General features: G+C 41.8%; 1 protein-coding gene across 4 annotated transcripts in view; it reads right to left on the bottom strand.

The window, feature by feature from the left end:
• Window positions 1-20,890, bottom strand: part of LTO1 (LTO1 maturation factor of ABCE1) — a 202,814-nt gene that overhangs the window by 156,896 nt on the left and 25,028 nt on the right. The window contains exon 4 of one of the 4 annotated variants that reach the window (XM_085643573.1): window positions 2,394-2,511. The exons of the other annotated variants lie outside the window; for them this stretch is intronic. Within the exon in view, the coding sequence (XP_085499699.1) occupies window positions 2,394-2,511 (118 nt within the window). The remainder of the gene's footprint in view (window positions 1-2,393; window positions 2,512-20,890) is intronic. 4 annotated transcript variants of the gene reach the window in all.

The raw sequence follows: 20,890 nt of genomic DNA, 5'->3' as shown, positions 1-20,890 counted from the left end.
GTTTGGAGGGTTGTTGGTAAGCTCCAGGCAAGAACCAGATTGGATCATTTGTAATGCACATTTGTCTTATGTGATGGTATTCCAGACTAGGAGAAATTGAGTAAGACGTCCCCCGACAGGAGTAGAATGGTCTGGGGGTAGCGCTAAAAAGTCACTGTTTGGTATTTGCGGGGGAAGTGCGTGTTGAGTTGACTCTACCTCTCCCTCTCCCTTTCCGTTGTTTCCTCTAAATCCACCTCTGAAATATGCTCTTGAGGAGGGTGATTGACTGTTGCCCTTGTAAGAAGAGGAGGGATTTCCTGTTGATATACTCTTGGAGCCTGCCCTATAATAGGAGCGACAAAAGGAGCCTCTACCTGAAGGTGATTGTAAAGCTCCCATGGACTTAGCGACCTCGGTGTCCTTTTTTAGGTCTCGCCTGAGCCTGCGCACATGTTGTGAGGGGAGTATACTGTGGTGAACAAAAGTGCGGAAGAATAGTACTATGAGAGGAAACCTGGGGAGGTGAAGTAGCCAATGCTTTGTGACCGGAAGCCACATGTTCCGCTTGAGTGTGCTATGGGACCAGTCGTAACTGTGTAAGAATGGGACATTTCAACAGATGCTTGTACTGGAGGCAGAGTCCATCCGTGTGAGGTGTTGTTTTACCTATATATACTGTGGGATAGGCCTAATGGTACAGGCGGCAGAGTACAATGATGATCGTCTTTTTGTGACTGCATATTGCGTTTGGACGGGAGGATCTGATGTGGCTTCAGTAGGAATGTAAGTGTGGGATGAGAGTTGTGTTTTGTGGGGGCTTTCTGATCCCGACTTCTTTTTGCGTGGTCTTGGTATATGGAAGTGAACTTGTATTGGGGCGGTAGAACTGGACTGTACTGGTATTTGAATGTAGTGTTGACAGACGTTTCAGTCTGCAAGGACTAGAGGATGTCATCACTGTGTGCAGGGCGCCTTCTGTCTGATGTTTGTGCAGCTTCCAGAGGTTTGGCGAGATGTTCAGATTTAGATGCTTTCCTCTGTCTGGCACTTCTTCATGTTAGCTTGGCTAGCTCATGTGACAGGTGGCTGTTGGGCATCGTGGAGTGCTGGGCTGCACTTGTGTGTGCGCAGGAGAGAGGGATTGAGTGTATTGTCCTTGTGGGCAGGTGTGTGTGAATTATGGAAGAACGGAGAAGGTGTTGAGAGAGTTTGTCCTGTAATTTTTTTTCATTGTTGCATTAGTTTGAGGATTTTCCTGTGCTTAAGCAAACAGGATGATGCAGTAACGTGGGCTTGTCTGGTCTGCCCTGTGCGTCAGGAAAGGGGACGATATAGTAACGTGATGTGTCTGTATGCATGGCCCGAGTGGGCAAGCTGCAAAAAGTGGAGTGTGGATGCTGTGAGAAAGCGCGGATGCATGGAATGTTGCTGTGTGTGTTTTAGGTAAAGGCGGGGGGAGGGGAGGAGGAAACGAATTTCAGTAGTAAACATACATTGAAGCAGTGGAAGGGTTTATGGAGTTGAGCTGAAGGGGTCTGGCATATGGTATTCTCTTCAGTAAGTGGCTACTACACATACGAAAGAGGTCACATACAAAGCACTAATGAACAGTGCACTTCCTTACCTGGAAAACTGAACCGTCCCAGAGGTCACCATAACACAAGGAACAATGAAACCAGACTAAAACGGTGCAGGTGCAAAAAATGAAGACAAAACCCCATGGAGGCAAGACTTCTTCAGCTCCGTGCCTACAGTATCAGGGCTCGAAAAATCATAAAAAATGCACTAGACCTGCAGGTCTAGTAACCTACAAAATCTCGTCGACCCAACGGAAATGCACTTTACCTCTAATCTGAAAGCTGAGCAAATGTGACAAGTTAACGAGATTTAAAAGCATTTTTATTGCTCATTTAGTTTGTGAGCAATAAAGATGCCTTTAAATCTTGCTATCTTGTCACATTTCCCCTGTTTTCAGAGGCAGAGGTCAAGTGTCAGTTTGTATTCCTACTCGCCAGTAAGGGCGAGTAGGATCTAAAAATAGCTCGTCCTGAATTAATCTGACTCGCAAATGCGAGCGGTCAAGTGAATTTTTCGAGCCCTGAGTATTCAGTTCTTTGGTTTAGTGTGTAAAATCATGATGACAAGGAAAGTTATGGCACAGAGGTCCTTCTAATACAGCCATTAGTAAAGAGGTTCACACCTCTCTATAGTGCTACTTACGTAGATTAACTAGTTCGACACCGAATATCGCCCCAGAGTTATCAACACAAGTATCCATGACTGTGCAATACAAACTACAAAGAGACATACATGTGTCAAGTAAAGAAGATTCAAACAAATAACTTGCGGGAGCTTGTATCATATTAGACACTGTGGTTCCAGAAACAGAGTTTGAAATGTACAATACACACCTGCTTAAACTTTCCTCTAACCTTCTCCAGGTTCTCCTGCAGTTTATCATTGGTGGGGTCCTCCCAAGGGCAGGCTTTAATGATTCCTTCCAACGAATCCAGAACCTTCAACTTTTTGCTATAGGAGGAAGAAAAAAGTAACTTCTACATATATGCAAAGTAAGATGGAAAGGGTAATTCGCTCCACATCTGTAGATATTCATACTTCGTGACCTGCTATTTGTGATGCGCATAATCACTAAACAGCCACAGGGGCTAAAGGGGTTGTTGGGTGCTATTATTTTGTGAGTTTCCAGGTGATGGACGTAGAGGCAGGCTACACTTGGTGCAAAAGTGCTGCCCATGCTGGTCCCGTGCTGTTGGAGGTATAACGTATCTCCAAACAGGAAGACATTCTTGGTGAGGGCCCACTTGCAGCATTCCAAGACCATATTACTGGGTGTTTGGTAGGTCCATTCTTCTTCAAACAGGACACACAATACCAGCACCCCCTTTAGGAACAATATAAAACTATGGAAAAGGTATATTGACAATGTACGAGTGGTCTGGGAGGGCGAGGAACACAAATCACAAGATTTCCTACTCTGGCTCAACACACAAGACGAGTTCCTCAAGTTCACATGCACCCTGAGTAAGAAAGAACTGGTCTTCTTGGACCTGAATATCATAGTAGATGGGCACAACACAAAAGAAAGCTACAGAGAAGAATTGCCTTTTACTCTACAACAGTTTTCACCCCTGCCATCTAAGGGAGAACCTTCCCTTTGGGCAGTTCCTAAGAGTAAGGAGGAACTGTTCAGAATTACGAGACTACAAAGAGCAGGCAGACCGCCACGCTGAAAAACTGTTCATGCGAAAATACCCTAGGAGAAGTGTCAACAGCCAATAAGAAGGCCAGGAACAATAACCGAGATCCCTCCTTGAGCCTCAAAGCAGAAAAGAGAAGGAGGAAAGGCCTATTTGTATAATAACCTACAATATAGCAGCAAATGCTGTTTCTAAGATCATTAACAAGCATTGGCGAATACTCAACAGTGGTGCTTTGACAATACCACGCCCTATGTTCTCACATAAGAGAGCCAAAAGTTTAAAAGACATTCTGGTTCACACATGTCCACAGAAACATCAAATCCCAAGAATAAACTCACAGAGGACCATGGCCCCTATAACAGGCCACTATCCCTGTGGGAACTGTAGCGTTTGCCATTTAACAGAACCTACAAAAATTATCACACTCAACGATAAGATCACATGGCAGGTTAGGAAATTCACAAATTGTAATACAGAGAGGGTTGTCTATATGATTACGTGCCCTTGTGGCCTTAAGTATATTGGGATGACCATAAGAAAGGTCAAGACCAGAATCTGTGAACATAGGAGTAATATACGTTGCGAGAGGTCAACTACTAAGATGTCCGCACATTTTTATAGAAATGAAACATACAGTCCAAGATTTCAAATGGGTTGTACTGGAATCAATGGAACATCATGATTCGGTAGAAACCAAGCTCTACGAAAAAGAACAATGTTGGGTTTTTAGATTGAGGACACATATGGAGGGTCTGAACGACAATATACCATGGAATAGCTTCATTAGATAAACACCATACCACAAAGAGTCTACCACTGGAAACACCTGACTAAGAGCATAATTTACGAGACCAGATTTTCCAATGTATGTGGTTGTGGTCTGTAAACGGCACTGCTTCACCCACAAACATTGGGTGTTTCCCACCCTATTGAAGATGAGGCCTTAAGGAGCCTCCACAAAGTTGACTGCAATATCCAGAACAGATACACGTTTTCGTACGTGACACATTACCTCAGTGATAAAGTTTTTTCTGAGGTGCTCCCCACCGCAAACAAGAAACAGACAAATCTTTTAGGTACATGACTGCCTGTAAACAACATCTCTTTTGACTCCTTGTAAATACATGACCTTCTGTAAAAAGTCATTTTTATTGGCACACCGACAAGAATACGTGTTTATAAACACACAAACAATCTTTGTAAGAGTTGAGAACCTTTTTGCTCAAAAACTAGGTTGGTAAACAACCTGCTGTTTTTTTCCTCACAAACAATGCCCCAACCCCCCTTTTTGAGGCATAATCAGCAACAAGCAACGACAATGCCGTTAACCAAAATTTGATACGTTTTTGAATGTTAACAATTTGACCATAGCCGTAACTTTTTTCACACAGCCCATGGCAGCACGTGTACACGGGTCTTTTTAATCAACTTCTGCAGCGGGACCCGAGCGGCGGCAAACCATTAGGTAATGTGGAGGAGTGCGGCTGAGACAAGGTGAGTGCTTAACAAGCCCCTAAACACAACGACTCGCTGATCTCAAGCAAGCGATCGTATTCCTTAGTAATACCAATAACTTTAAACCATTTTCCCGCCACAGTGTAAAACTAGAAGCTGAACTCCCCGCCGGTGAAACCATGAAGAGCGCCCTTCATTGACAATATGTACGTGACTTCTCTGTGTGTATGTGTGTGTTTTGGGTAATGCTAACAGATACCATTTTTCTACAGCCCTTGACTAGGGATTCACTCTATATAACGAAATAGGAGTGCAACTGACATCTCATGTGTGTTTCTTTTAAATGTAGTAACCACCTTTCCTCACAACAAGTGTCACGGGCAACCGCAAACTAGTGTGCAACAAGTCACTAAAGGATTGTTATTTCCTTTACCTAGGAGGGGCACTCATGGTTGAACGGCGGAATATTTCAGCCCTTCCTGGTATGGCAGAGCTGACATGGGAACAGATAAGAATTGTTTTTTTTTACCCTTTTTCCTTCAGAAATTAACAATGCAAAGACCAGGTTGTATGAAATAATTGTACATCTGAGCGTGCACGTGCGATTGTGGCACTTTGCTGTTTGTTTTCATTGCAAGCTGAAATTAGAAAACAACTAAAGGAGTGGAACTCGTTTTGTGAAAATTACTGTACTAAGTCCTGAAGAATAGGCGAAAGCTGTAGGCTAGAAACATGTCGACTGCAGGGGTGGGGGAATCATATCGCCCGATGCCCAAACAATGTTGTTTTTATTCGTGGGCAAGAAGATTTAATCTCAGTTTTGTCCGACGGACATGTAGACATTAAATCACGTAAAGAAAATAGGCTCTGGGCACTCTGGAGCTCACAGCCAATCATACAAGCTTGCCAAGAGCCTTTGGAGGCCTCTGATTGGCTAGCAGCCCATGACTTCACTGGGCTCTAGCCAGTGATTGGCTGGGGAGTGAATCGTCACTCAGTCTCGGCAAGCAGTCGAACTTCGGGACCGCTGAGGTCAAATTAAGCACTGCCACAGCGCCCGCTACCACTGCTAGTGTTATTTTGCCCAGCGTGCATACAAATTGCACTGAAATATTGTAATAGAACTTGTCTGCCTGATGACGGACCGTCTCTAATGCGGCGTCACTGTGGCTGCAGAAAGTGCGGGCTCTCATCGCTGCTATTGCCGACTGCGCACGTTTCTATTGGTATGCAGAGTGGATTAAAATTCCCTTTCATACCAGATGTCTGACACAGATTTGGCAATTTCTCTCACAAATGGGCGATATCTATCCCATTTGTGTGAGAAAATGCTCAATTGGCCAGTGCCTATATTTCGGGCTTAATTTAGCCCGTTGTGCGCATTTTTTTTTAAGCTGCAGCGGTGCCTCAGCGTAGTCGCTGTAGTTTATCTACATTGGCATAATAAAGTTAACTGCAGGTGTGTGCTTATTTGGTACGGAAGGGCGCTGCCTAACTAAGTGTAAGGAGCAACTGTCACAGTGAGCCACACATGGTTTTACTTTAATCTTGCAACTTCAGCCGCGCCACGTTCCAACCAGCAGAGAATGCCTAAGGCGGGTCTCAGGGAGGCACCTGATGTACCTAGAGTCTAGCAGAAACCTTGGTTTTCATTCTGAAGACTACAATGATCGCCTTAATATTGTATCGGCGTCTGCCAGAATAATATCCCCTCTGCAGGCTCTGCATAGATTCACATATCATTTGATATTTCTCGTGCAGTTGCCAATAGTGCTGCAGTGAGAGATAAATAAACGTGTCCTTGTAGTAATGTAACTGGCGCTCATCTAAAGCGCTCCAATATTTTCAGGTCGTGTGTGCGCTATTAATCTTTTATTAGAAATACGCTCTCCGTGACAGTCTCACTCTCAAGGTCATATGCAAGCGTAGTCAAGTCTTAAAATAAACTCGGGCTAGAATATTGGAAACAAGTGAAATTGGGAGGTGGTGAGGATGATATGAAAGGTACTACCATTAAAGAAGAAGAGAAAATGCTGATTTCACTTGGCAGGAGTTCAATTCTGGTGGTGTGTTCATTTGGTATATGCTAGTTTATACAAATAGATATGCAGAGTTCTGCCAATGAACACAACTAGATCACTCTTGACTGTGCTTGAGTGAAACAGGGGGGGGGGGTGGGTTCGGGCATCTATGGATAGCTGTGCAATGCACTTCAGTTTGGCTCAAATAGCTGCAAATGCACGTTCACGTTATATTATTTAATCATAGTGCAGGATTCTTTTGGTCATTGTATCTCTACAGTCTTACTTGAATCTTAGGTTTGTGATGACTGTCCGTTATTTGTGATATGTCTGCATGCTCTGGGATAGTCCAGTATTCTAGATAGGTGTGGCTGTTGGCGACAGATGTTCATTTTTAGTGATGATGATTTTTTTTTTTAAGCAGTGAGTTAAGTGAGTACTGGTTGCAATTAGTTGTGACATTGTGCAACATCCTGTTTGAGTGCTGAGTTTATTTACAGTAATTATCTGCTATTTGTGATGTTGCAGAATTCTTGACGGTCCGGAACTATTTAGATAGGCTTTGTGAAAGAGAACCTGGCTTGATAAATTAAAAAAATTGCTTCCATGCTTAAATTGTGTGATCTTAGGCAAATATTTTATTTCACCAAAACTAACATTTTCTTCATAATTAAGGCTCCCTACTTTAAGTTTTTACTGATTTTTACAGATAATAACAGACCGAAAACCGTTTATTTTCTTATCTGTATTTATTTTTAAATGTGAATAAAAACGGAAATTGGGTGCTTTTTGAGGGATTCTAAATACACTGACTTTTTCATTATTGCCAAGCCAATAACTATGTGGATTGATAGGTCAGGGGGTTAAAAGGAATTTTAGCAAAGAGGCTTAAACAGCAGTAGATATGCGCAAGGCGGATACTGAAATGTGCATATTTTCACATAAGTGCATTGATTTATCTTCTGCATGTGTTCATATCACTGAAACCTGGCAGGCATTAAAGCGTGACTGCATATTTATTGGTTTAAGAAATGCGGAAATATACCAGTTTCAGCTTTGTTTTTTTCACAAAACTCATAATAAATATGGATAAATACAGATAAAGTTGACAAAAAATAAATATGGATATATACAGACGGAAATGTCCCAAAAATAAATACCATAAAACCGGGAACCCAATTCATAAGAATGGAAGCACTATTGCATGCTGCGTATAGAATACCAGCTGATCGTAGGACACATTTGAAGTGAGCCCATGGCATATTTCAGTTATATCAGTTCCTACCTTTTTCCAACGCTGTTGTAAATTCCGTTTGAAGTAGACTACTGCTATTTCATGGCATTCCTGTGGACTCTCTTTCAACAATGGTTCTTTCTTAAACTTTGCCCAGGGGGAAAAACACATTTTATGGTGCTTAATTTGCAGCAGTTAAAAAAAAATATATATATATGGGGTGTAATTTGGTTCTTATACACTCTTCCCTTCCATTTTCTTTCTTTCCGTTTTACCTCCTTCATTTTTCCTTCTTTCTTTTCTGCATTTCCTGTTTTTCTTCCCTTTTGTCTTTCCTTTATTTTCTTTCTTAATTACATTCCTTCATTCTTTATATAAATTTTTGTTTCCTTTCTTTTTGCCCCTTATTTCCTTACTTTTACCTTTCGGTTCATTCTTTCCTTTATTATCCATAATCTTTCTTAAGCTGTCAATTACATGTTATTTCTTTTTTTGAAAATTTTATTAGGCAACTTCATTGCGTGCAATATATACAAAACAAAATTTACATATTTTTTAGAATAGAGTACAGAAAATAATAATCTGAGGCTTAGATAACTCACAAATAAATAGTACATTTCAATTAATCTGAACAATAACAGAAAAATCAGAAGAACAAAAAAACAAAAAAATCTAAACTAAAACCTGTCTTTCCAGGAGGTGATTGGCATCCAGATTTAAGCACCACGTTGTCTAGCCTTTTTGCCTTTGACTTCATAAATTGCCATTTCTTGGTTTGCTATTCCCAAAAAGCGAGTTATCCAAACTTGGAAATTAGGAGGATCTATGTCCTTCCATCTGGTAGCCAATATTATTCTATATACTGCCATGCCCAAAAACAAACATAGCTCTTCCTCCTTACTATGACTCAGAGTATTGTCATACCCTAACAAAAATAAAGTAGGAGACATTTGGACCTTGTGGCCGAAAACTTCTTCCCAAAAGTCTGATATTTTAGTTTTAAACAAAGTCAGTTTACTGCATTCAGAAAACATATGTATTAGATGTGCCGTGCCCATCCCACACCGAGGACATTTATCGTCTGTTCGTTTCCCCCATGAGAACAGTTTTGCCGGTGTGAAATATAGGTTGTATACGGTCTTATAGAATTGTGCTTTAAGAGTTGCTGTTAAAAAGATCTTGTCAGCAAGGGAGAGAATCTTATCCAAATCCACATTTGGATTATTCAATTTAGATGCCCAGCATGATTCTGTTCTTTCCATGTCATCTTGACATTGTTCCATCAACAACCGATATAATATACTTATACTAGGTTTTTTCCCTCCGCGAATAGATTCAAGAATAGAAACAGTCTTCATTGAAATTTGTGAAAACTTCGCGGAGAGAATGGAGTTTATTTGAATATATTTAAAAAGATCGGAAGTCGGGATACTAAATTTAAGCTGAAGGTTGGAGAATCTCGTACTAGGTGGAGCATCTAAGAAATCCCCCACGGATAGTAACCCAAGGGCCTCCCATCTTTTAGCAATCCATAATCTTTCTTAAGCTGTCAATTACATGTTATTTCTAATGTTTATCTTTTTTTTCTTCAATGGTAACATGGGTGGTTGGTAGATTTGAATCACCTTTATCTAAACTTGTACTTTTCCAAAGCTCAAATCCTTGTTCTTACCTTATCATTATTTAGAAATGATTAGACATTATAATCATTAAGCACTATTATGTACAAATAACGTTTTAATGAAGTTTTAAAATTAAAAATATTTATAGTGGTCTCATTTCCTCTTCTTGCAACAACGATGATGACACATGCTCGCCCTTAAATATGAGGATTTAATGAATTCTATTATAGATATTTGAGTATCATACCGATAACCCTATATCTTGAAGGTCAAAATTCAAGGTTTGTTCTTACCCTTACTCTTTTGCATGATGTTTCTCCAGTTTTCTTAATTATCACTTATGGTGTTGATTATCTGGTAGCCACTTTTTTTTTTAAGCTAGAAAAATAGGCGAATCAGGACCTCTTTAATACGGTTACAATGCAATAATGCATCTTCTCTTCGTGGACATCTAAACCCTACCAGGCTTTGACCCTCAAATATGTTTAACTAATACATGTTGCTTGGCGCCAATAGAACGTTTTTTTCAGATAACCTTCATGTTAATGTATTTGTTTGTCGGGTTTTTTATTCTTCCACACAATCCTCTTCGTTTTTTTAATGCTAATATATATACATACATACATATACACACATACATACATACTTAATATACTGGCGGTCGCCAGTAGATAGTTAGGATCTATTTTCCATAGGAAATCCGCAACATTCTATTTGGAATAACGTTGGCGCCGATTGACGAATCTTCGCAAATTTTTTAAAACTTTTGGCCAGCTCCACTCCGCTCCTACCCTGAAAGTTTTGTGGTGATTCGTCAAGCGGGGGCCGAAAAAAAAGGGAGGTCCCAAAACACGTTTTCCCCATGCAATTTCCCATAGGATCTGTTGTCGCAGTTACAGCCCGAACTGCTGAACGGAATTACACCAAATTTGGCAGAGAGGTAGTCCTCAGTTCAGACTCGTGCCTTTTGCTCAAATGGTGTAAATCCGTTCAGTAGTTCCTGAGAAAATTAGAGTTAAAAGTACATAAATATCTATGGCCGGGGAGGATCCGCGGACCCTACCCGCACCGTAAGCGCACCCTCCCCGAAACAAGCGCGCACCCTCCCGATTGCACGCTGAATGTTAATTGGCTGCCAACACTCTGAATCAGGAAGTGTTAGCAGCCACAAGAAAGCACCACAAAAAAAAGGCGCAAAATGCGAGAAGGAGGCAGGGTAGAAACACCCTGACCCCCTAGGCCTTGTTCTTACTTAGTGTAAATCTTTTCTTGGCTTCTAGGTCTAGAGTGCAGCCAGTGTAGCACCCGTCTTCAGTGTTTTCACAATGAAACAGAATCGTTACGAACCATAGTAGCAGCATAGAGGACGATTCATTGCAGCAGACAGCCTCAAACCTTGGTTCTCAAAGAGTTTGGAAAAGTGTAGGAGGAAACCATCATTCAAGATTTAGTGCAAGCTCTTATGTTGCCATAAATAGCTCAACATTTCTGGACAGTGAGCTTAAAAATGAATTCATTATAGTCTCAGACTTGATCACTTTGTCCTGTTGATAGGCAAATATGTCTTTACTCACATGCACCTAAGCAGCAGTAGGCTAGAAATTACATGCACACCCACATATTACCAATTTCTTTGGAAAAGGATCCTATAGTGCTCTCAAACCAAGGTACCCCCTCTGCTTTTAGGAGGAAAAATTGACCCGTCGAGAACACCAAAAGGTATTCAACTAAGGTCACACCATTAATCACATAACGGTTGAGGCAGACATAGGTATTCGTTAAACATGTATTCACAGAGTCAAAGTAAATATAAATTCAAAAGTCCACAAACAGATCCAAGATGTAATTCGGTTTTCATTATTTATTTTTCTTTCTTGTATTTTCCATATGATAATGTCATATGGAAAATACAAGAAAGAAAAATAAATAATGAAAACCGAATTACATCTTGGATCTGTTTGTGGACTTTTGAATTTATATTTACTTTGACTCTGTGAATACATGTTTAACGAATACCTATGTCTGCCTCAACCGTTTTGTGATTGATAGGCAAATATGTCCCAAAAAAGTCTATTCAACTTTGGATTAAAAAAAAGTAGTGATAAAGAAAACCCTGAAGAAGGAAACCAAAGCAAAACAACTGAGGTTGGGTCTTGCACCACTGAACAGAATCTTAACACAACTAAGAACAAAAAGTATGATGCTGAAAAAAGAAAACGAGTTTGTCACACTGGGTGGAATCCTGGCCATGGCTAGCCCTGAAGGAAAGTCCGGAGGGAGAAGGACCAAACATTTACTTCACTATTTGCCAAAAATATCCTACTATAGCAGTCAGCTATTCGGGTTCAGGTAGAAATGCATTCTTAAGTGGATGTGACCAGTTGTGCATTGAACCAATCAGAGCTCAGGAAACTAGTAAGGCACATATGACATGTGTTTCATGGCACCGCCAGGAAATGAAAGAAACCACCTTGCAGTCGTAGACTCCTATAGCAGGTACCTCACATTCCAGTGTCCTTACAGAGCAGCCCCTCATTATGCAAGCACTGCAAAAACTGAAGGAGACAGAAAGAAAGAAACTGACCATCTTGTTTAACAATGCTTACCGAGTTGCAAAACAAGGTAAGCCACTCTCAGACATGGACATCCTATTTAGAGCTATGAAGAAAGCAGGTATGTAAATAGGAGAAAATTATTCAAACCACAAAAAAGCCTCAGAGTTCATTAGATGTGAGGCGTATATACTTTGACAGGACATCAAATTCTCGCTTCATCTGCATTATTGCGGACGGAAGCACAGATAGTGCCATCACTGAACAGGAAACTGTGCTTGTCAGAGTAGTCAATGGGGGGAAACCCTACACTCTATTTGCAGATCTTGTTCCACTTGAACATGCACATGCTCAAGGAGTTCTGGACGGTATAGTTAAAGGAATCAAAAGGTTATCTTTGGATGTAGTAGATATGAGGTCTACAGAACATCCAGGCCCATCACTAATAGCTGTCAATTTCGATGGTGCTGCAGTTATGATGGGATCTAAGGGAGGGGTTGCAGCACTCCTAAAGAAAGACATTCCTTTTCTTCTGCCGTTCCACTGTGTAGCCCCAAGCTTCAGCTTGGAATTCTAGATGCTGTAAAATCCCATCCCTCTATTTGTCAGTTTGAGCAAACTTTGAAATGGATTTTCAAATTTTACTGGTATAGTCCTAAGAGGCGAAGAGATGCCAAAGAAATTTCAAGAATAATTGATGAAAACTTTGCACATTTCACTGATATTAAACAGGTTAGATGGGTATTCAGCAAAACCAGGGATTTGGCAGCCATGCAACAAAACCTGCAGACAGTGGTTCTACACTTGGGACAGGTTGCAGCTGGTAGTGATGATTCTGCTGCTAAGGTAAAAAAGTACCTCTCAGTTGTTACTAGTTTTACATTTATAAAAAAACCTTTACAGTCTGAGAGATGTTCTGAAGCCAGTGTCTCAGCTTTTAGAATTCTTTCAGTCTAATGAACTGCTTTTATTGCATGTTCCACCTGCTGTAGAGAGGTGTGCATTGACCCTAGTAGGCCTAAAGAGTAAGTTAGGTGACTATAGGCAGCAGTTTAGAAAACTGTACCACCCTGAGGAAAAGAAGTTTGGCACATTTCTACTGATGACTGGGAAATAAAGTTATCAGGACACTGCCCACCAGCAGTAACAATCCAAAGTGACAGTGAGCTCATTGACAGTGTGGTTAAGTACATTGATAAGAGGTTTGACATTTTTAATTGCATGCCGGTTCAAGGTTTTCAGGCATTTGATTATACACTGCAGCCAGAAAGTAGAGAGGAACTCTATACATATGGGCTCTCTGATATTGAGGTAATTGTACAACATTTTAAGGTACTTTTCACCACTGACGAGAGGTTGGCAATTGTGGAGGAGTTTTGTGGACTTAAAACACATATGAAAAGCTTTCAGACCAAAGGTATTCCTGTATTGCCTGCATATTCTACCCTGCTAGTAACAAAACCTTCCTCGTTGACTAATATATTAAAGCTTGTGGAGATGATGTTCACATTCAGTGTATCTACGGCAGAAGCTGAACGTGTGTATTCTGCTATGAATATCATTAAGAACCCACTAAAAACACGGTTAAATCAAGATGTTCTCCAAGACCTAATGCTTCTTAGGGTAGCAGGACCCAACTTGGAGGATTATGACCCTAACAGAGCTATTGATCCCTGGCTTACAACAGGAGGCACAAAGCATGTGTGCGGACATAAAAGGCCATATCAATCATAACTGTTAAAGTATTGCTAATATGAGTCTTACAGCATCCTGCCATGCAAGATAATTTATTGTTGTATTTCTATATGTTTGGATAAAAGGGATAATATTGCTTGTCATGTTTTTCTTAAGCATTATTATTGCACAGCATTTAAATGGTTTACTGATTTTAATAAAACAAAAATATATCAATGTTTCTCTGTTAGCCGGAGCCCTTATGTTTGATGTGGGACAAGTGGATTTTCCAGGATATGTAGATCTCAGTTGCATTTCGTCACTTGGACAAGTAGATTATTTGGAAAATTCCACACCCCTGCGACTGGTAGGGTGTGGGAACATCATTCCTAATGACCCTATTCATCCCTGTTTTTAACCTTACAGACTGGGGGTCGGAATAAAGCACTTTTACCCACTAGTCAGGTAATTTTAAACGCACTTGCTCTTAACTTCACTCCTTCCCCGCAGGAACATCTGCCCGTCATAGTCTGTTAATCAGTGCTCCAGTGTAATATGTTTGGTCGCGGCACGCACCATTTCGTAGCGGATAGGGAAGGACCCTATGATGAAGCATGCCACCAAGACGTAACCATGGTTGGGAAGGGTTTTACCAAAAACGTTAAGATTTTCCCAGGTGAAGGAACAAATTATTCCTCGCTTAAGTAAGGTTGGGTCCTCTATTTCTTTTGACTAATACTCCCGGAACAGCCTGACTGAGTACCCCAGACAGAGGGACTCATGTGGTAGCCTTAAGCACCCTCAGACTCCTAGACTATTGGAACTAGTCCCCCGCAAACTGCAGTTAGAACCACACTCAAGATCCGAAGAAACGCTGGCTATCGGGGCCTCTGAGGGATCACCCAATTTCAGATGGTCTAGTGCTTTGTGGAAACTGTAGTTCTGCCTTCCATGAAGTTACAGATAGCTACAGTGTTTTGTGGGACCACTAGACATTGAAGTAACTTTCTGCTTCACTTACAGCTACCAAGTCTGGCAACCAACCTCTTCACTCGACTCTGCACCTAGAGGAAACTTCATCCAACCTTCGCCCGACGCCAGCAACCACCCAGGTATTTCTTTCTCTAGTAGCATCTTGCTTTTATTTTCCAAATGAATTGACAAGCCTTATGCCGATCTACACATAACAGGTCCATTGCTGTTTTTTAATAATATCATCTTTAACAAAAATTCTACGTTTATCACTTGAATATGGCAGTACGTCTACGTATACACGAAGTCTAGCCTAACAGGAAGTGGACTCACTGAGGGAAGCCGGCTCGTGAGTTTGAAAACGGCACATATTAATGTAAGACCTTCCTGCAAGGTCTAAACTATATGCCAGCACCTTTTTACATTTAGATGCAAGGTGCTGGGTATTTATGTTCGTATACACCACATTGTCTTGCGGCCATAACTCAGATTTTGAATCGTACCCTAACTTTTTTGTAAACTTAGACGCAAGGTGCAGGGCTCTACCGTCTGGATGAATTGTAGTGTCTTATTGGCTAAATACCTAATCTTCTCACTCATAAAAGGTTCAGGTATCTTTTTGTTATTTGAAAGTTTTTAACTGAATAATAGGATAGTCTCATTGTAATATTTGGATGCTGGACATATGGCTCTACGGTTTTACATTACACTGTTCATCCCCATTTCCAGTTGAATGTTCAATTCAGTATGGTGGTAACACACATTTTTGTATTTCTGTGCACTTTGCACGATTTTATCATAAATTGTACGTACGCCTTACTTTAACCGATCTACACACATAACCGGTCTATTTCTGTTTTTAATACCATCCCTTTAAGATATTCTACATGTATCATGTGAACGCAACAGCACGTACACATATACATGCAGACTAGCTTGACAGGCAGTGTGAAAAGAGAACGTATCAAGGTAAGACCTGCCTGTACGGTCTAATTCTCATGCCAGTGCCATTTTAAATCTAGATGCAGGGATTTAATGTTTGTGTGGACCACACTGTCCTGCGGCTGTAATACAGAAGTTATTCCACCGCCTAATTCAATGGAGGTGATGTGGGCTCTGAACCATACCCCATTTTCGTAAACTTGGATGAAAGGTGCATGGCTCTATCAACCGGATAAACTGTATTGTCCTACTGGTGCAATACCGAATATTCTCACTCACGAGGGTTCACGTATCTATATGTAATATGAATGTTTCTATTTGAAAATTCTGATAGATTCACTGTAATACTTGACACATGGCCACTCGGTTTTACGTACCGCCGTTCATTCCCATTTCAAGTTATACCTTTAATTTTGTATGGTAGCAACACTTATTCTCTTGTGTTTGTGTTCTTTGCATAATTTTATCATAAATCATACGCAAGGCTTTCTTAATGGGTAAGTGTAGGGTGAAGATCAGGGTTACACTTAACAACGTCCTAGCTGATATCCCGCCACAAATCTATTGACAAATTTCATATATTTAATAGAAGCTTAGTCAGAGGTGTTATTTAGCACAGTGCTTTTATTTAAAGAGGTGTCCAAGCAAATGCTCTTTGAAATAAACCTTTCAACAAGCTCTTATTAGTGGGAACCAACCTTATTTAGAAATGATTAGATATTATAATCATTAAGCACTATTATGTACAAATGTTTTAATGAAGTTTTAAAATTAAAAATAATTATTTATAGTGGTCTCATTTACTCTTCATGCAACAACGATGATGACACATGCTCGCCCTTAAATATGAGGATTTAATGAATTCTATTATACATATTTGAATATCATACTGATAACCCTATATCTTGAAGCTCAAAATTCAAGGTATGTTCTTGCCCTTACTCTTTTGCATGATGTTTCTCCAGTTTTCTTAATTATCACTTATGGTGTTGATTATATTGTTGCCACTTTTTTTTTTAAGATGGAAAAATAGGCGAATCAGGACCTCTTTAATACGGTTACAATGCAATAATGCATCTTCTCTTCGTGGACATCTAAACCCTACCAGGCTTTGTTCCTCAAATATGTTTAACTAATACATGTTGCTTGGCGCCAATAGAAAGTCTTTTTCAGATAACCTTCATGTTAATGTATTTGTTTGTCGGGTTTTTTATTCTTTCACACAATCCTCTTCGTTTTTTTAATGCATATATATATATATATATATATATATATATATATATAATCTACTGGCGGTCGCCAGTAGATAGTTATAGTTAGGACCTATTTTCCATAGGAAATCCGCAACATTCTATTTGGAATAACGTTGGCGCCGATTGACGAATCTTCGCAAATTTTTCCAAACTTTTGCCCAGCTCTGCTCCGCTCCTACCCTGAAAGTTTTGTGGCGATTCGTCAAGCGGGGCCGAGACAAAAGGGGGGTCCCAAAACGCGTTTTCCCCATGCAATTTCCCATAGGATCTGTTGTCGCAGCTACAGCCTGAACTGCTTAACGGAATTACACCAAATTTGGCAGAGAGGTAGTCCTCAGTTCAGACCCGTGCCTTTTGCTTAAATGGTGTAAATCCGTTCAGTAGTTCCTGAGAAAATTAGAGTTAAAAGTACATAAATATCTATGGCCTGGGAGGATCCGCGGACCCTACCCGCACCGTAAGCGCACCCTCCCCGAACCAAGCGCGCACCCTCCCGATCGCGCGCTGAATGCTAATTGGCTGCCAACACTCTGAATCAGCAAGTGTTGGCAGCCATCTTGTGCCTCGGTAGAACCGAGGAACAAGAAAGCACAAAAAAAAGGTGCAAAACGCAAGAAGGAGGCAGGGTAGAAACACCCTGACCCCCTAGGCCTCCTCAGGGGGTCCCACAAGGACCAACAAAAAAAACAAACAAAAAAAACAAAAAATCCCTCCCCAAAAAATCGTGGGATGCGCATCCCGCTAATGAAAAAAACAAAAAACGAAGCGCGGACTATCACGATTCGTTTTGATTTGGCCCCCGGGGGGGGGTTAAGTCCTGGGGGCAATTTCTTTATTATAATGGGGGGCTCCGAGGGGCCCCCCCAGCCCCGGGGACCGCCACCCCCCGGGGCTTTAATTTATTGTATGCGGGGGGGGGGCTCATGGCCCCCCCGCAGCCCCAGGGACCGCAACCCCCCGGGGCTTTAATTTATTGTATGCGGGGGGGGGGGCTCGAGCCCCCCCCCCCCACACGCCCCGGGGACCACCACCTCCTCGGGGCACTAATTATGTAAAATTGGGGGTCCGTCACAGACCCCCAAGCTCCAGGGACCACCACCCTCCGGGGCTTTAAATTCAGTGGGAGGGGGGCAGCGCGGCCCCCCTCCTGGAGCCAAAGAGGGCCTTGGGGACCGCCAACCCCCAGGGCCGGCTCCTGCAGTGTCCCGGGGTGCCCACCCCCGGAACACTGCTGTTTGCTATGGCAGGGTGGGAGCCTCGCGGCTACAATCATGCCATAGCAAACTGCTTTGGTATTTGGAAGAGAGAGCAGGAAACCTGCTCTCTCTTCCAAAGACTATTGCTTCTCCACATGGGGAGCAGCATGTTAGCTGCTCCCCATGTGGAAAAGCAATGCCGGCTCCCGCGGGGAGCCGGCAGGGCCGTGGGGGATTGGGGAACCCCCCACGGCCCCCAACGGAGGCCAGGCCCCGGGGGATCGGGGCCATAGTGGCCACAGGAGGGGGGCTACGCAGCCCCCCTCCATAAAAAAAACATTTTTTTTGAAAAGGGCCATGCCCCGGGGGTGGGGTCCCCGGGGCAAATTAAGGCCTCGGGAGGGGGGCCACACGGCCCCCTTCCCGATTTTTTTTTTTTATAAATAATACAAATTGGGGGCAGGCCCTGGGGGATAGGGTCCCCAGGGCCAAAAAAAATAATAAAAAGAAATATTTTTTTTAAAACAGGATCGCGGAGGAGGCCTCGCCCACTCCTTTCATCACTCTGCAAACGCGCCCCCTGGCACGTTTGCAGAGGGGGAACGAATTCCCCTTCAATACTGGGGGCCCCTGGGGGCCAACTAGTCCACCAGGAACCTCCAGTATGTGCCAGGGGGCTGCGTTGCAGAGAGGTGTAATGAGGCCACGCCCCTTTTTACACCTCTCTGCAACGCAGCTCCCTGACGCTTACTGGAGGTACCTGGTGCGCTAGTTGGCCGCCAGGGGACCTCGGGATTCAAGGGGACTTAATCTCCCAACTTAAAACGCGCCACAAGGTGCGTTTGCACAGTGGTGAACGTAGGGGGCGGGGCCTGAGGTGAGATCTGTGCAAGCACGCCCTGTGGCGCATTTTAAGTTGGGCAATTAATTCCTCTTCAATCCTGAGGGTCCCTGGGGACCAACTAGCCCACCAGGTACCTCCACTAAGCGCCACGGAGTTGCGTTGCAGAGTGTTGTAAAAAGGGGTGTGGCCTCTGAACACCTCTCTGTAACGCAGCTCCCTGGCGCATACTGGAGGTCCCCTGGTGGGGTAGTTGGCCCCCAGGGGACCTCAGGATTGAAGAGGAATTAATTCCCCAACTTAAAACGCTCCACAGGGCGTGTTTGCACAGGTCACCTCAGGCCCTTCCCCCTTCCTTCACCATTGTACAAATATTCCTCTAAAATCAGCCGAACTACGAATTCCGATTTACTCACCTATAATCAGGAGAGAACCCAGTGCTACATCTTTTAGCCCAGCAGTGACCCTGAAAAGTAATTCTAAGCGTACTTACCAGTAACTTGTATTTCCTTCCATAGGAATCCATTGTGTGGTTTTCACCAGAAAATTTTCAAAGTGTCCATTTTTGAAACGTACAAATATTCCTCTAAAATCAGCCGAACTACGAATTCCAATTTACTCACCTGTTATCAGGAGAGAACCCAGGGCTGCATCTTTTAGCCCAGCACTGACCCTGAAAAGTAATTCTAAGCGTACTTACCAGTAACTTTCATTTCCTTCCATAGGAATCCATTGTGTGGTTTTCACCAGAAAAGTGTCTATTTTCACAAACTAAAAATATTCCTAAAAAATCGTCTGTATGACTTAATCACATTCTTTCAACTGTTTACAGGAGTTTGGCCAGTGCTGGATCCAGGATCCACCACTGAGTAAGAAAAAGTAACGATAACACTACTTTCCTGCTAAGTGAATTTTCTGCCATAGGATAACATTGGTGATTCTATGTAAAAACATTTTTAAGTGTCATCTTTTAAAATATGATAATATTCCTTAAAATTCACTACTGTAACCAAAGCACTTTTACTCAAATGTTTACAGGAGATGTCCAAGGACTGAATCTAGGATCCAGGCCTGTGGTTAGAAAAGTAATCCATGAAGTAACTGATTGCATTTAACTAGAAATTCACATTGAGCTCAATGTTGCTTTGTGTTTGAAATTGTGTTGCCCATTGCAACAACTTTATCTACTGTACTTAAAAGTCTGTTGCCTATTTGCCAAGTATTTAAACTAAAGTAATTTATTCTGAGAAAGTATATTTTGTATTGTAATGTATAATGTAATTAAAAAAAATATATCTAAAAATAGTTTAAAAAATGTAGTAAATCAGTATCAAAAAAATCAGTACAACAATTAATACATTCAAAATTGTCATTTACAAAACCTTTGAAATTCACTGAAAAAACCAAAGGTTTCAGGGGCGTTATAGTTAGGAATTGGCATTTAAAAACCTTAGAAATTCACTAAAAAAAAAAACATAGGTTTCAGGGGCGTTATAGTTAGCTGGACATTTCCCTCGTACAAAACCCTAGAAATTCCCCTGTTATAGTTAGTTCAGCTAACTATAACTCGCACCCCCCCAATGCACTGCGGAAGACGTCACATATTGCATCACTCATGACATGGTCGATGACATCATCCAGTGAATGTGTGTTTTTCTTAAAAGTTTAAATATGTTTTCTATATTTATAGTGAAAGGCCTATGGAAGAATGAGTGGGTGTATAAGTGTGTGAATGGGTGATTTTCTAGGTGCGTAACTGACTCTAAGTGAGTCATTAAATGCATCTTACTGCAGACTAGTGACTAAACTGTGTGAATGTCTTTATGTGTCTGTGTGTTGGTATATAAGTGGCTGCATGGTTTTGTGACTAGCTATATGAGTGTCTATATGGGTTATGGATTGGTTGTCCGAGTATCTGTATGGGT

This window comes from Triturus cristatus, chromosome 3_1 (genome assembly GCF_964204655.1).
Source record: "Triturus cristatus chromosome 3_1, aTriCri1.1, whole genome shotgun sequence".
In the NCBI taxonomy this organism is placed as follows: Eukaryota; Metazoa; Chordata; class Amphibia; order Caudata; family Salamandridae; genus Triturus; species Triturus cristatus.
The sequence above is the reverse complement of the archived record's forward strand: the minus strand, read 5'-3'. Positions and strand labels throughout refer to the sequence as shown.